The sequence below is a fragment of the Hemitrygon akajei genome, chromosome 25, assembly GCF_048418815.1.
Source record: "Hemitrygon akajei chromosome 25, sHemAka1.3, whole genome shotgun sequence".
In the NCBI taxonomy this organism is placed as follows: Eukaryota; Metazoa; Chordata; class Chondrichthyes; order Myliobatiformes; family Dasyatidae; genus Hemitrygon; species Hemitrygon akajei.
In genome coordinates this window covers 20,343,836-20,359,750 of record NC_133148.1, presented here as the reverse complement: position 1 = coordinate 20,359,750, position 15,915 = coordinate 20,343,836, and the positions used below count along the sequence as shown (strand labels likewise).

The 15,915-nt window shown below is 48.4% G+C and overlaps 1 protein-coding gene across 1 annotated transcript in view; it reads left to right on the top strand.

The window, feature by feature from the left end:
• Nucleotides 1-216: 216 nt before the first annotated feature.
• The window catches only part of LOC140716180 (uncharacterized), a 75,941-nt gene continuing 60,242 nt past the window's right edge, over nucleotides 217-15,915 (top strand). The window contains exons 1-2 of the mRNA XM_073028824.1: nucleotides 217-578; nucleotides 763-1,572. Of these exons, the coding sequence (XP_072884925.1) occupies nucleotides 772-1,572 (801 nt within the window). The 5' untranslated portion in view covers nucleotides 217-578; nucleotides 763-771. The remainder of the gene's footprint in view (nucleotides 579-762; nucleotides 1,573-15,915) is intronic.

The window sequence follows — 15,915 nt, the reverse complement described above, 5'->3', positions numbered from 1 at the left end:
TGTCGTTGTCAAAGCGTGAATAATTTCACTTTTGCTTTTCCAACCGTTACTGGCTGCAGACATAGTTTGGGAGCTCCGAGGCCGGGGGAAAAAATTTACTTAAATGACAGCGTGTTAATAGTTTACACGGCGATTTTTGGTACCCAACGGGAGCCGAGAGCGCAGGCGCGGGTTATGGAGGGCCGGGCATGCGCACTGCCAACACAGGATCCGGAAGGAGCGGAGGAGGAAAGGGAGCTCGGTAGTGGGCGGCGGAGGTGCTGGGGGCGCAGTTAACACGCCCGCGGATGACTAGCGGTTCCTGGACCCGGAGACCGGCCGGGACACGGGAGGCCCGGAGGGAAGTGAGCCCGTGTTGTGCGTGGGGTGGGGGAGGGATAAGGAGCCGCCGCGGGTAAAGCGGTTTCCCGAGCGGGGGGAGTTCTGGGTAAGGAACGCGGCCATTCCGCTGGGGTCAAGAGCTCGGCCCTTAATTCACGAAACTGCGGCCAGTAAGTGCTCCGGAGTGTGATCAGCACGGGATATTCAAGTTGACGGAAGTATCGGCAGAAGTTCCGGCCGTGCCCGAAAAGAAAGGAGTGAGTTAGTTTCACTTATTCATCTTTCAGTCGTTTAGTCAATTAATCACCTCGTTGTTCATTCAGTTAAATAGTCGGGTGATAGTGGATAGTGTGGATAGTTTGAAGGCTGTTTTATGTGGTGTCGTTTATGTAAGCTCTTCCCCTCACTTCCCTTTTCACTGTTTAAAGTTCTTTTTGCTAGGTATTAGTAATGGAGGATGCACAAATGGGGAAATCAAACCAAAGACCGGAGGAGGGCCTGTCAGAATCACTCAGTCCGTCGCAACCCGAGTGCAGCACCGAAGCAAAAAGCGCAGTTCACAGCGGGGAGAACTGGTTCCTGTGCTCAGAGTGTGGACAAGGCTTCAGTCGGGCGTCCGAGTTGCTGAAACATCAGCGGAGGCACACTGGCGAAAAGCTGTGGAAGTGTGGAGACTGTGGGAAGGGATTCAATTACCTCACCCAGCTGGGAATTCATCGTCGCAGCCACTCCAGGGAGAGGCTGTTCACCTGCACCACGTGCGGAGAGGGCTTCCCTCTGCCGTTAGAGCTACAGAAACACCAGCAGCTTCACAGCGGGGAGAAGCCCGTCAACTGCCCCGTGTGCGGGAAAGGATTCACCCGCTCGTCCTCCCTGCTGACGCACGAGCGGGTCCACACCGGCGAGAGGCCGTTCACCTGCTCCGAGTGTGGGAAGGGGTTCAGCCGCTCGTCCTCCCTCCTGATCCACCAGCGGATTCACACCGGGGAAAAGCCGTTCGCCTGCTCCGAGTGCGGGAAGGAGTTCAGCCAGTCGACCAATCTGCGGAAGCACCGGCGGGTCCACACGGGGGAGAGGCCGTTCGCCTGCTCCGAGTGCGGGAAGGAATTCGGCCAGTCGACTAACCTGAGGAAGCACCTGAAAGTCCACACGGGGGAGAAGCCGTTCGCCTGCTCCGAGTGTGGGAAGCGATTCACTCGCTCCTCGTCCCTGCTGACGCATCAGCGAGTTCACACCGGAGAGAGACCGTACATCTGTCCCGAGTGCGGGAAGGGGTTCAGCCATTCGTCTAACCTGCGGACGCACCGGCGGATTCACAAGTGACTTGCTGTTGTTCCTGATAATCAGACCCCAGGTTGGATCATTTCATTGTGTAGGGTTTAATGCCGAATAAATCCCCTTCATCCCAAGCACTCAGTGTGTTATCTAATTACTAATGGGGCTTATACTCCATCCAATTAGAGGATCATTTGATTGCAGTTCAGTCAATTTCAGTATGAATTTGAAGATTAAATTCAAAATGATTTTGAACACTACTGATGGAGAAATCGAGGGAGGGCGGAACTCCGCTGCTACTGGGGGCATCTGGCTGTCGGGAGCACAGTGGTGAGATGACCCTGGGTGGGGACTGATTTTGGGTGGATTTTAATGCACTCAGTTGCCACTTTATTAGGTATAGAGCTGGAACCCGCTTAGTCTTCTGCCATGGTAGCTCACCTTCTTCAAGGTTCAACGTGCCATGCATTCAGAGAAGCCCACCACTGTTGTAACCTGTGGTTATCCGAGTTACTGTCACCTTCCCGTCAGCTTGAAGCGGTCTGGCCAGTCTCCTCCCACCTTTCTCATTAAAAAAAAAATGGCATTTTCACCCACAGATTATTTTTTGTTTGTTTTTCGCACCACTCTGTGTAAGAAACACAACAGGGTTTCCCAACAATTTTAATGCCATGGACCAAAGCTATTAAGCAAGGGGTCTGTGGACCCTGGGTTGGGGAGTCCCTGCTCCACCATGAAAATCCCAGGAGATCAGCAGTGTCTGAGATACTCCAGCCACCCTATCTGGCACCAACGATCTTTCCATGGTCAATGTCACTTACATCTCATTTCTTCTAGATTCTGTTTGTTTGAACAACAGCTGAGCCTCTTGACCAGGTCTGCGTGCTTTTCTGCATTGAATTGCTGCCACATGATTGGCTAAGTAGATATTTGCATTAACGAGCAGGTGTGTCTAATAAAGCGACCGCAGATTACTGTGTCTGTTCAGTGGAAGACCCTGACCTGGAGTTACACTCTGACTCCGGTCTTTGTGGGAATGGGACCCGCTCTCGGGGTCTCGGGCTGGAGAACTAGCACGCCTTCAGGTTCCAGATTCGAGGCTGGTGCCGCTGCCTGATGCGTTGCGGAAGGAGATGGAAGGCAGTGAACTGGCTGTGCGCCCAGAGACCGGAACTCTTTGGGCGCAGAGCTGGGAAAAAGTGACGCAACAGACCTTTAACGCCATAAATCAGTGAGTTGTTTGTTATGCCTCCCTCCTGTGATATGTTGAATTACTGGGTGAACGAGTTGTCTCTGGGGTACTGCGTCTGTGTCTTTATTGATGCTTTGTTACATGCTTCAGCGCTCGGGGGGGGCGTGTTTTGCCTTTGCCATCGCTTTGCTGCTGCTTGTGTGTGGGAGGGGGCTGGGGGGGCTTCGGGGTTCGAACATTTAACTGTCATTCATTCTTCGGGGCACTCCTCTGTTTTCGTGGATGTTTGCGAAGAAAAAGAATTTCAGGATGTATAGGAGTTGGGATGTGATGTTAAAATTGTACAAGGCATTGGTGAGGCAGAATTGGGAGTATTGTGTACAGTTCTGGTCACTGAATTATAGGAAAGATGTCAACAAAATAGAGAGAGTACAGAGGAGATTTACTAGGATGTTACCGGGGTTTCAGCACCTAAGTTACAGAGAAAGGTTGAACAAGTTAGGTCTTTATTCTTTGGAGCATAGAAGGTTGAGGGGGGACTTGATAGAGGTATTTAAAATTATGAGGGGGATAGATAGAGTTGACGTGGATAGGCTTTTTCCATTGAGAGTAGGGGAGATTCAAACAAGAGGACATGAGTTGAGAGTTAGGGGGCAAAGTTTAGGGGTAACACGAGGGGTAACTCCCTTACTCAGAGAGTGGTAGCTGTGTGGAACGTGCTTCCAGTAGAAGTGGTAGAGGCAGGTTCGGTATTGTCTTTTAAAGTAAAATTGGATAGGTATATGGACAGGAAAGGAATGGAGGGTTATGGGCTGAGTGCAGGTCGGTGGGACTAGGTGAGAGTAAGCGTTCGGCACGGACTAGAAGGGCCGAGATGGCCTGTTTCTGTGCTGTAATTATTATATGCCTCTACTCAGCAACTGTGTGACATGCTGGCAACGATGAAGGGAAACGCGTGGGAGAGACTGTGCATCCGTTTGTGGACCCCGACTCTCTGATAGAGTCTTAATCTGTGAGTGTCCCCACCCCACTGCAGGGAGGTGGGAAGGGGTAGTCAGGGAGATAAAACATACCAAGCCCAAGCACTGAGAACAGCCTTTCTGTGTCTGTCCTGAGGGGTCAGGCTGAGGTGGTGGGGGTGTGTACACCACAAACATCAGGGTGAAATTCCTCCCCGTCCTGCCTGAATGTTCATCCCAGGGGCCACCTCAGCCTATGTTTACGCAGGTGGGATGACTGTGAGATCCCCTTCCCTCAGTCAGAGCAAGTGAACGGCCTTCTCTCTGACAGTAAATGTACCTATTGAGAGTAAGGGATATGAGGTGAGCTCACAACTCGGCCTTGATGCCTGTGAATGACTGTTCCTGCTGGAGGGGGTTAATACTGAAACAGAGAGCACAGCCTCAGAATGGAGGGATGCCCCTTTAAAACAGCGATGAGGAATTTCTTTAGCTAGAGGCTGGTGAACCTGTGGAATTCGTTGCCACAGGTGGCTGTGGAGGTGGTCATTGGGTATATTTAAAGCAGATGTTGATAGGTTCTTGATTAGTCAGGGAGCCAAAAGTTATGGGGGCGAAAGCTGAAGAACGGGGTTAAGAAGTGAAAATAAATCAGCTTTGGTACAGGCTCAGTGGGCAGAATGGCCTCATTCTGTCCTTATGGTCAGGAGGTGGCCGTTCAGCCCATTGAGTGGGCCGCCACTCTTCGCGCTACTTGGTCTCAGTCCTGGCGGTGTTTCAAAAGTAACGTGATCTTTGTTTTCTCTCCATTGGAAATGGAGAACGCGTCTGCCTGCACCTCCCTTCCATGTGGTGAGAACTTCCACTCAGTCTGACACTGTCCCTCCCCACTTTTATTTGTGTGAAGGTTTTCGTGAAATTGTGTCCCCCGTCTGTCCGCAGTGAAGTTCACAAGATTGCAGGCTGAGAAAGAGAATTGTTCATGAACCAGCAGCACTAACTGTCCACTTACACCATGCATGGAGCCGAAAGAGATGGGGAAATTCTATATGGATTTTTTTTTTTTGTATCTGAATTTATTCAGGAGAGACACAGTGTTTATAGAACTGAGGCAGAGAGGTTGTGGACTGTATCTGGACCACAGAAATGGAGATGCTTGGGGCCTTGAGGCAAATTAGGGCAGATGAAACCCCAGGGCCTGGCAAGGTGTCCCGTCAGGCATTGTGGGAGGCAAGTGCAGAAATTGCAGGGGCCCTGGCAGAGATATTTATCACGGGCGAGATGCCGGAGGACTGGAGAATAGCTAATGCTGTGTGGTTGTTCAAGAAAGGCTCTTAGAATAATCTGGGAAACTATCGGTGTCGAAGAAAAACGACTCTAGAGACCAGACCTCAAGCGGTGTTACCTTTATTCAGCATGACACCATGGAGAGCTCGCCGCAGAGTGCAGGGCTCTGAGTTACGGAGCATTTTCGACGTTTGTTTATAATGATGAACAGGCCAAATCTGGCGGGCTGGTGATTGTCGCACAAGCAGATACACATAACCAGGAGCATGCGAGTTCATCCGTCGCACAAGATACTTTTAATCACAGAACATCCAATGACCGCGTGTTCCTCTTTACGGCCATTTGCACTCAGTGCTGCATCCCGATTATGAACGACTGTCTGCTTTCTGCAGGTCCAAGCTTAACACATTGGGTTACAATTTCAAACAGAAAAATGCAAGTTTGCTACTTAGGTCATTAACCCTTTCCCTGACCCTCAATAGGCCAGTGAGTCTGACGTCAGTAATGGGTGAGTTATTGGAAGGTATTCAAAGAGACAGGATATATTAGAATTTGGATTGGCAGGGCCCGATTAGACAAATACTTTATTGATCCCAAAAGAAATTACAGTGTCACAGCAGCATTACAAGTGCACAGATATACAAATATTAGAAGAAAGATTAGAAGTTTACAAATTTCATGAAACATGCCGGTGATAATAAACTTGATTCTGAGATAAAGTGACGATCTTAGGGATGGTTAACATGGCTTTGTGCATGGTTGGTAGTGTCTAACCAATCTTACTTAGGAAGTTATTCGAGGAGGTTATAGAAACGTAGAAAACCTACAGCACAATAGAGGCCTTTCAGCCCACAAAGCTGTGCCAAACATGTCCCTACCTTAGAACTACCTAGGCTTAACCCATAGCCCTCTATTTTTCTAAGCTCCATGTTGCCATCCACGAGTCTCTTAAAAGACCCTATCGTTTTCACATCCACGCACTCACCACTGTGTTTTTTAAAAAAAACTTACCCCTGACATCTCCTCTGTATGTACTGTGCCCTCTTGTGCTGGCCATTTCAGCCCTGGGGAAAAAGCCTCTGACTATCCACACGATCAATGCCTCTCATCATCTTATACACCTCTATCAGGTCACCTCTCATCCTCCGTCACTCCAAGGAGAAAAGGCCGAGTTCACTCAACCTATTCTCGTAAGGCATGCTCCCCTCATGAGGAAATGTGATGAAGGAAAGGCAGTGGACGTTGTATTTGACGATGGGAGGCTGGTCTGGAAGATTCATTTGCTCGGCGTTCAGGATGAAGTAGTAAGTTGGGTGGAGTATTTGTTTCCTAGGAGAAGCCAGAGAGTGGTTGTAGATGGCTGCGTCTCTGACTGGAGGCCAGTGACTGGTGGTGTGCTGGTGATCTGGATGATAATGTAGTAAACTGGATCAGCAGATTTGTGGATGACGTGAAGTTGGGGGGGCATAGTGGACAGCAAGGACAGCTCTCAAAGCTTGTGGGACCTGGACCAGCTGGAAAATGACAGATAGAATTTAATGCAGGCCAGTGTATGGTGTTGGCCTTTGTAAGGACAAAGCAGGGTAGGTCTTACACAGTGAATGGTAGGGATCTGGGAATATAGTTCCTTGAAAGTGACATCACAGGCAGATGGGGTCATAAAGAGTGTTTGGCTCATTACAGGGGAGGTGGATAGGTTTTTGATTAGTAAAGGTTACGAGGAGAGGCAGGAGAATGGGGCTCGATAATAAATCGGACAAGATGGAATGGCGGAGGAGACCCACTGGGCCCAATGGTCTGATTTTGCAACTATGGCTTGTGGCCTTGTACGGCGTCCATGAGAGACTTTAATACAAGGCCTGTCGTTCTTTGAGATGGACAGAATAAGTCGCCGGATATTTTGTTGCTTTTTAAAACAAATTGCCAGACTCCCCCAGGTAGTTTGGAGGTTTTTAACATTCAGTCGGCATTAGGAAAAGCAAACCCAGGAAGGGGTGTTTCTGTCACTGCTTGTGCTGCAGGGCCAATGAATGAATTATGATGTCCACTTTAGGACCAGGACAGAAGGACTTTTGACCCTGATACGTTCAGGTCTTTTCTCTGCTTTGCTGGGTGCTTCTTTTCTTTCCATATTTAATATCGTGGCCATTCTCATTTTGCCGCTTGTGGGTATTCATGACAGCAATGCTTTCCGTAAAGGAGCAGGTTTAAAATTGGGATCTGTTGCCATAGTGACGATCGGAAATGGCAGAGGGCAAGAAGGGGCCAAGGGCGCATGCGCCTAATGCTGAAGGCCCGCATGCGCATTGCGCCCAGAGCGTTCGCGAATGACGGCAGTGAAACGTACGAAGTGAGTTGCCGATTTTAATCGTCGGAGTGAGTTTTGGGCCGAAAGAACTCCAGAAATACTCTTGTGCCTCTTGGCCTTCCCCCGTCCGCGGCCAGGCCCCGTTGAAGCCCCAGAAGCGTATGGGTGTCTCCGAAAGTGTCCTGGGCGGGGTGGTTTCTGGGCCGTGAGGGACTGTGGGTATTACTGTGACCATGCTTGTCTTTGTCCGCTGTGTTTTCAGAATCGTGTTTATTATCACTGAAATATATTACGATATTTGTTGTTTTGTGGAAAAGTACAGTGAAATATATAACTATAAGTTTAAATGAGAAATAAGAAAAAAGAGAGCAACGTAGTGAGATAGTGTTCATGGACCGTTCAGGGTTCTAATGGCGGAGGGGACAAAGCCGTTTCTAAAACGTTGAGTATGTGTCTTCAGGCTCCTGTGCCCCCACCCTGATAGTGGTAATGAGAAGAAGGCATATCTTGTATGTGAGGGTCCTTCATGATGGATGCCACTTTTTAAAGATGTCCTTGATGGGGTGGTGGGGGGAAGGTGAGTGCCCACGGTGGAGCTGGTTGAGCATACAACCCCTCGCAGCCTCTTCCGCTCCTACCAGGCTGCTCAGAATGCTCTCTGCAGTACATCTATAGAAATTAGTAATGAACAAAAACTGTGGGTCACTGGAGGCCACATCAGGTACCTGTGAGACTGAAAATGACTTCTATTTCTGTTCTCCTTTCAGGTCTCAATTTATGCAAATATATTACACAAGAAAATAGGAGCAGAGATCTTATCAGTAGGACCCCCGGCTCTGCACCATCATTCAATGTGAACACAGCCGAACTACACCAGCCTCAATTGTGCCATTTCCCCGCCCCTTCAATTTCACAATATTTAAAATAGCTCCCTATCTCCATCTTAAATATTTTCAGTGATCTGTCCAGTCCAGGTGAAAGATAATTCCCAATAGGTCAATTGTCTATTTCTTTCCATTGTGACTGCCTAACTGTTGAGACCCTCCAGTGCTTTGTGTTGCTTGTTTAGAATAAAGTTTCCAGTCATAGTTCTTGGATTGCATGCTATGTTGGCATCGGAATCTGTGGCAATGCTTGCAGGCTGCCCTCACCACATCATTAGGCTGTGTTGGTTGTTAACGAAAACGGTGCATTTCAAAGTTAAGCGTATGATCAAAGTCACCATAAACCAGTTGAGTAGTGTCACAACACTCAGCAGGTCAGTAAATCCAAAGTAAATTTATTATCAAAGTATGTACGAGGGTGATTGATAAGTTTGTGGCCTAGGGTAGAAGGAGTCGATTTTGGGAAACCTAGCGCATTTATTTTTCCTACATTTACACACTCAGTCCAGCAGTCATGGAGCATACAGATCCCTTCTTTGTAGAAGTCAGCACCTTGGACCTCCAGAAGTGGTCCACAGCAGGTGTGATTGATAAGTTTGTGGCCTAAGGGAGAAGGAGATGAGTTATTAACAAACTTTCTGCATTTTCACTCAGAGTTGAACTGCACGTGCATGTAACGAGAGCTGTATAGCTCATCTCCTTCTACCTTAGGCCCGAACTTATCAATCACCCCATGCTGTGGACCACTTCTACAAAGAAGGGGTCCGTATGCTCCACGACCGCTGGACTAAGTGTGTACATGTAGGAGGGGACTATGTTGAAAAATAACTGTGCTAGGTTTTCTAAAATTGACTCCCTTCGGCCACGAACTTATCAATCACCCCCGTATGTGTCAACCTGAGATTCACGGTAAATACAAAGAAACACAATGGAACTGATGAAACCGACAAAGGTGGACAAACAACCAATATGCGAAAGCAAATTGTGCAAATTTTAAAAAAGACAAAATACTACTAATAAATAAATAAATAAATATTGAGAACGCAAGTTGAAGAGCCCTTGGAAGTGAGCCCGTAGGTTGTGGAATCAGTTCAATGTTGGGGTGAGGAGCCTGACTGAGGGGCAATTCCTGTTGATGAACCTGGTGGTGTGGGACCTAAGGCTCTTGTACTTCCTTCCTGATGGCAGCGGCCAGAGGAAGAGAGCATTGCCTTGGTAGAGGGGGTGCTTGATGAGGAATGCTGCTCTCCTGTGGCAGCGCCCCATATAGTTGTGTTCAATGGTGGCGAAGGCTTCAACTCTGCTGGACCAGGCTTTATCCACTACCTTTTGTCGGCTTTTCGCTCGAGAGCATTAGTGTTTCCATACCTGGCTGTGACGTAACCGGTCAGTGTACTCCCCACTGTGCATCTCTGGAAGTTTGTCAAAGTTCGCTGGATCTTTACAAACTTCTAAGGAAGTAGAGGTTGCCGTGCTCTCTTCATAATGGCACCTACGTGCTGGACCCGGGTCAGATCCTCTGAATTTATAACGCCAATTAATTTAAAGTTACTGAGCCTCTCCGTCTCTGATGAGGACTGGCTGATGGACCCCTGGTTTCCTCCTCCTGTAGTCAGTAATCAGCTCCTTGGTCTTGCTGACATCAAGTGGGAGGTTGTTGCTGTGGCACCAGTCAACCTGGTCTTTAATCTCCCTGCGAGCTGCTGATTTGCCACCACCAACACCACAGTGGTGTTGTCAGTAAACTTAAATATCATATTGGAGCTGACCTTAGCCCCACAGTCAGGTGAGTAGAGCAGGGTAGACTGCCTTGTGCTGATTGGTGGAGATGTTGCTGCCGATCTGCACTGATTGGGGTCAGTCTCACTGAAATGTAGAGGTGAGAAATAAATCTGAATGTGCAGATTCCTCAGAGCAATGATTTCAGGTTAATTTATATCAGATGACATTGGCTCCAGCAAGGACCATAATCATGTCAGGTCAGCCGTGCAGGATGAAGCAGCTAGCTTTTGTTCGTGTGTTCCAGGTTCTGTTTTCTGCACTGTGATCTAATAGTTGTCTTGAAAATTTACAGTCACTTGGGATAGTTCAATATTGCATCCATGGTGATTATTAAAACATCCCCACATCGTATTTATCAAAACGGACTGTGTTTTGATCGGGCTGTGCCAGTATAACTCTCCATTTTTATCCCCCCTCAATCTTCTAAATTCCAGTGAGTATAAGCCTAGTCGATCCAGTCTTTCTTCATATAAAATTACTGCCATCCCAGGAATCAATCTAGTGAACCTTCTCTGTACTCCCTCTATGGCAAGAATGTCTTTCCTCAGATTAGGGGACCAAAACTGCACACAATATTCTAGGTGCTGTCTCACTAAGACCTTGTACAACTGCAGTAGAACCTCCCTGCTCCTGTACTCAAATCCTTTTGCTATGAATGCCAACAGACCATTTGCCTTTTTCACCGCCTGCTGTACCTGCATGCCCACCTTCAATGACTGGTGTACAATGACACCCAGGTCTCGTTGTATCTCCCCTTTTTAGGCCGGTTCATTGGCTATATTTAAGAGGAAGTTAGATATGGCCCTTGTGGCTAAAGGGATCGGGGGGTATGTAGAGAAAGCAGGTACAGGGTTCTGAGATGGATGATCAGCTATGATCATACTGAATGGCGGTGCAGGCTCGAAGGGCCGAATGGCCTACTCCTGCACCTATTTTCTATGTTTCTATGTTTACATTCATTCAAGGGATGTGGTTTTTTTAGATTGAACCAGCAGTTAATTGCCAATCCCTAAACATCCTTAAGGTGGCGCTGGTGAGCTGCTGAATGACGAGTCCTTGAGGTGCGTGTTCACTCCGAATTCCAGAAAATACATATTTATCCCTCTCCTCTTCCCCTCCCCCTCCCCTCTCTCCCTCGACCCCTTATAACACCCTCAATCCTGTATTCGTCTCCCTTTTCAGTTTTGGCCCTCTTTTGCAATGCAGCTCATCCCACTGACTGCAATTTTGTTCTATCACCTGCCTGTCCTTCCTGCCAGCCTCACTGCTTGTAAACAGCCCTATCCTCAGCTCTATCACTCTGGTTCCCACCCCTTGCCAAATTAGTTTAAACCCTCCCCCAACAGCTGTAGAAAACCTGTCTGCAAGGATATCGGTACCTGTAAACTGTCCCTTGTGTACCGGTCATACCTTCCCCAGAGGAGATCCCAATGATCCAGAAATAGGAAACCCTGCCCCCTACACCAGTTTGCCTGCCAAATTATCCTATTTTCAACCTCACTGGTGCGTGGCACAGGCGGCACTGCAGAGGTTGCTACCCTGGAGGTCCTGCTTTTCGGCTTTCTACACAACTCCCCAAAATTCTCTCTTCAGGACCTCCTCGCTCTTCCTACACGTGGTAAATAAATTGCAATCTTGGAATTTGAACATGGGGAGAGTTGGGGATGAGTGCAGGGTTACTGTAAATGTCTGATGGTAAGCCTGCACTCGATGGGCTGAAAGGCCTGTTTCTAGGGTGGACGCTTCTGTGCAGCAGCTCCCGCTGAGATGTTCTGAATTTGAAACATCAATACCTGGTCTGGTCTGAGCCTCCAGGACGGTCTAACCTCAGTGGGGAGAGAAGGAACGGGGATACAGGAGCAACCGAAGCGACGGACATTTTCCTGGTGGCAACAATCTTCACCTAAAACCTTCCTTCTCCAATTCCCTCCACTTGTGCTCTTTATTGCACTTTGGAAGGACAAACCAAGGTAGAACATACAAGGTAAATGGTAGGGCACTGAGGAGTGCAGTAGAACAGAGGGATCTGGGAATACAGATACAAAATTCCCTAAAAGTGGCGTCACAGGCAGTTAGGGCAGTAAAGAGAGCTTTTGGTACATTGGCCTTTATAAATCAAAGTATTGAGTATAAGAGTTGGAATGTTATGGTGAGGTTGTATAATACATTGGTGAGACCGAATTTGGAGTATTGTGAGTAGTTTTGGTCACCGAATTACAGGAAGGATATTAATAAGGTTGAAAGAGTGCAGAGAAGGTTTACAAGGATGTTGCCGGGACTTGAGAAACGGAGTTACAGAGAAAGGTTGAATAGGTTAGGACTTTATTCCCTGGAGCGTAGGAGAATGAGGGGTGATTTGATAGAGGTGTATAAAATTATGATGGGTATAGATAGAGTGAATGCAAGCAGGCTTTTTCCACTGAGGCTAGGGGAGAAAAAAAACCAGAGGACATGGGTTAAGGGTGAAGGGGGAAAAGTTTAAAGGGAACATTGGGGGGGGTACTTCTTCACACAGAGTGGTGGGAGTGTGGAATGAGCTGCCAGATGAAGTGGTAAATGCAGGCTCACTTTTAACATTTAAGAAAAACTTGGACAGGTACATGGATGGGAGGGGTATGGAGGGAAATGGGCCAGGTGCAGGTCAGTGGGACTAGGCAGAAAAATGGTTCAGCACAGCCAAGAAGGGTCGAAAGGCCTGTTTCTGTGCTGTAATGTTCTGTGGTTCTACTCTCTTCTTGATCCTTCGCCTCATCTCCCAAGTTCATGGATGCCCCTGCACTGTCGTCATAACAGAAAGTGCTAGGGACAAGGGTGCAAGAACATTTACGAGGACTGCTGGGATCTGAGGACCTGGGTTAACGGGGAAAAGCGGAACGGGATAGGACTTTAGTAGAAGAATGAGGAAAGATTTGATAGAGGAATGCAAAACCATGAAAGCTGTAGATGCGAGCAGGCTTTCCTTTCACCGCAATTGGGTGAGACTAGAGCCAGAGGCCCTAGGTTAAGGGTGAAAGGTGAAATACTTGCGGGGAACCCGAGAGGGGATTTCTTCACTCAGAGGGCAGTGAGAGTGTGGAACGAGCCAGTGGATGTGACGGATGTGGGTCCAATTTCAACATTGAAGAGAAGGTTCAATGTCCGTGGATGGAGGGATATGGAGGTGCGGGTCGATGGGACAAGCCCCGGACTCGGTTGGCTGAGGGACCTCTTTCCGTGCTGTGCTGACTTGACAAGTCAGGCGGCCACGCTGGAGAGAGGGAGGTAGTTGACGCTTTTTAGGTCAACGATCTTTCTGTCAGAAGTGGGAATACAGGTGTGTTTTCCTTTACGGGGGGGAGGCAATGGGGAGAACTAAGGAAGTGTCCATGACGGGGCGAGTTAATGGAGGGGTGGCTAAGATCTAAAGGCAGGAAGGATCTTAATAGAAACATAGAAAACATACAGCACAATACAGGCCCTTCGGCCCACAAAGCTGTGCCGGACATGTCCCTACCTTAGAAATTACCCAGGGTTACCCGTAGCCCTCTGTTTTTCTAAACTCCATGTTTGTTAGTGAAACAATTAGACACTGGAGAAACGGGAAGGAGTAAAACCAGGGAAGCCTCCTGTAGCTGAAACCTGATATCCCAGGGTTTGAAAAGACGTGGCTCTAGTTGCATTAATCTGCCTGGATGTGGAGCCGTCGCTGCTGGGGCAGGGTAACTATTTCCTGTCTGTCTGTGCTGTGCGGTTATTACGGGTAATCTGTCTGCACCTTCTCCCTGTAACTGTGTGGGTTTCTTCCGGGTGTCCCAACGTCTTGCCACGTAGGCCAGTACGTGAGTTGGTCATTAATAATTCTCCCTGATTAACAGGTGGGTGAGGATCTGGCTGAAGTCACTGAGATCATGGGGCGAGAGAGTAAGTTCCAATGAAAGTTCGTTGGGGAATGGGATTTCCCTTAGCTGGCTTGGACTTAATGAGCCAAATGGTCTCCTATGTCTCCCAGGGGAAAATGGAACTGATAACTTAATCCTTGAGGTACTTATAAATAGGGATTCTCTGCCTTCTTGCCTTGTGACTGGGTGACAGCTGCTTTCCAAGGCTGCTCGGGAGCCGAGCGTGCAGAAGTGATCGAACACTTAAGACTTTATCTGCAACCCTGAAAAGGCAGGTACCAATTGCGTTTTTGCTTTCGATGACTCAGACTTCACTGATTCCAATGCTGGAGTTAATGTGTCAGAAGTCGGGCGACTGAGTGGATCCTGAGGGACCTCACCCCAGTGGGTATCAGTCAGCGATCCCAGACTGAACCCTGTTCCTCCGGGGTGTGGGGTTTCCCTTGCATTGCTGTATTAGTCATAGAAACATAGAAAATCGGTGCAGGAGCAGGCCCTTCGGCCCTTCGAGCCTGCACCGCCATTCAGTATGATCATGGCTGATCATCCAACTCGGAACCCTGTACCTGCTTTCTCTCCATACCCCCTGATCCCTTTAGCCACAAGGGCCATATCTAACTTCCTCTTAAATATAGCCAATGAACCGGCCTCAACTGTTTCCTGTGGCAGAGAATTCCACAGATTCACCACTCTCTGTGTGAAGAAGTTTGTCCTCATCTCGGTCCTAAAAGGCTTCCCCTTTATCCTTAAACTGTGACCCCTCGTTCTGGACTTCCCCAACATCGGAAACAATCTTCCTGCATCTAGCCTGTCCAATCCCTTTAGAATTTTATACGTTTCAATAAGATCCCCCCTCAATCTTCTAAATTCCAGTGAGTATAAGCCTAGTCGATCCAATCTTTCTTCATATGAAAGTCCTGCCATCCCAGGAATCAATCTGGTGAACCTTCTCTGTACTCCCTCTATGGCAAGAATGTCTGCAAGATGTAGTCGAGTCCACATCTCCTCCAATACGAGCTGCAGGAATCCTTGGGACTCTCTGCAGTGTCAGCTCACGGGTGAAGATTAAAGATAGAAGATCAGCTTTCTTTGCGCCATGTAACATACAGTGAAATGTATTGTTTGCATCAACTAAATCAGCAGGGGTTGTGCTGGGGCAAGAGTCGCCACGTTTCCGGCGCCAACGTAGCACGCCCACAACTCGCTGACCCTAACCGTACGTCTTCGGAACGTGGGAGAAAACCGGAGCAACACGTGTAGTCAAGGGGAGAACGGATGTGGGAGGAAACCGGAGCTGTAGTGGGGTACACATGTGGTTGTGGGGAGAACGTCCCTGTACCATACGCACCCTTATCAGCAGAGAGAATTGAACTCCATTCTTACAACTGCCAGTGTAAAGAGATTACACTACCCTGTACACCCCCCAATCCCTTGGTATTTCATCCAATCACTGATTCCTGTCGTGCTTCCCACAGTCACGACGTTAGGCTTGGAGACACGGGAGTGTTGGACAGCAGCGTAAATCAGTGAACACAATGGGTCAAGATCTGTTCTCAGAGCTTGGTATCGGGTAGGAGCCCCGCCGCTGACTAAAGTTTCCCTGATGCACACATCTAACATGAGGGAATGAGCCCTGTTCAACCCAGTCTGCCGACCCCAGCTCTCGGAGCATTGCCGCCTCTCCCATTCCACCCTGACACCTCTCCTCTCTCACGTACATCAACTCCAGCTTGATACCCCCAACTCTGCAGTACACATGGTGTACAGTTCATAGTGTAGATCCCCCTCAGTTCGCCTTAAGACACAGGAGCAGAATTAGACCATTCGGCCCATCGTGTCTGCTCCATCATGGCTTAGTTATTATCCCTCTCAATCCCACTCTCCCGCCTTCTCCGTGTAACCTTCCAAACCCTTACTAATCAAGAACCTAACAACCTCCACTTTAAATATACCCAATAACCACCTCCACAGCCGTCTGTGGCAATGAATTCCACAGATTCACCACCCTCTGGCTAAAGAAATTCCTCCT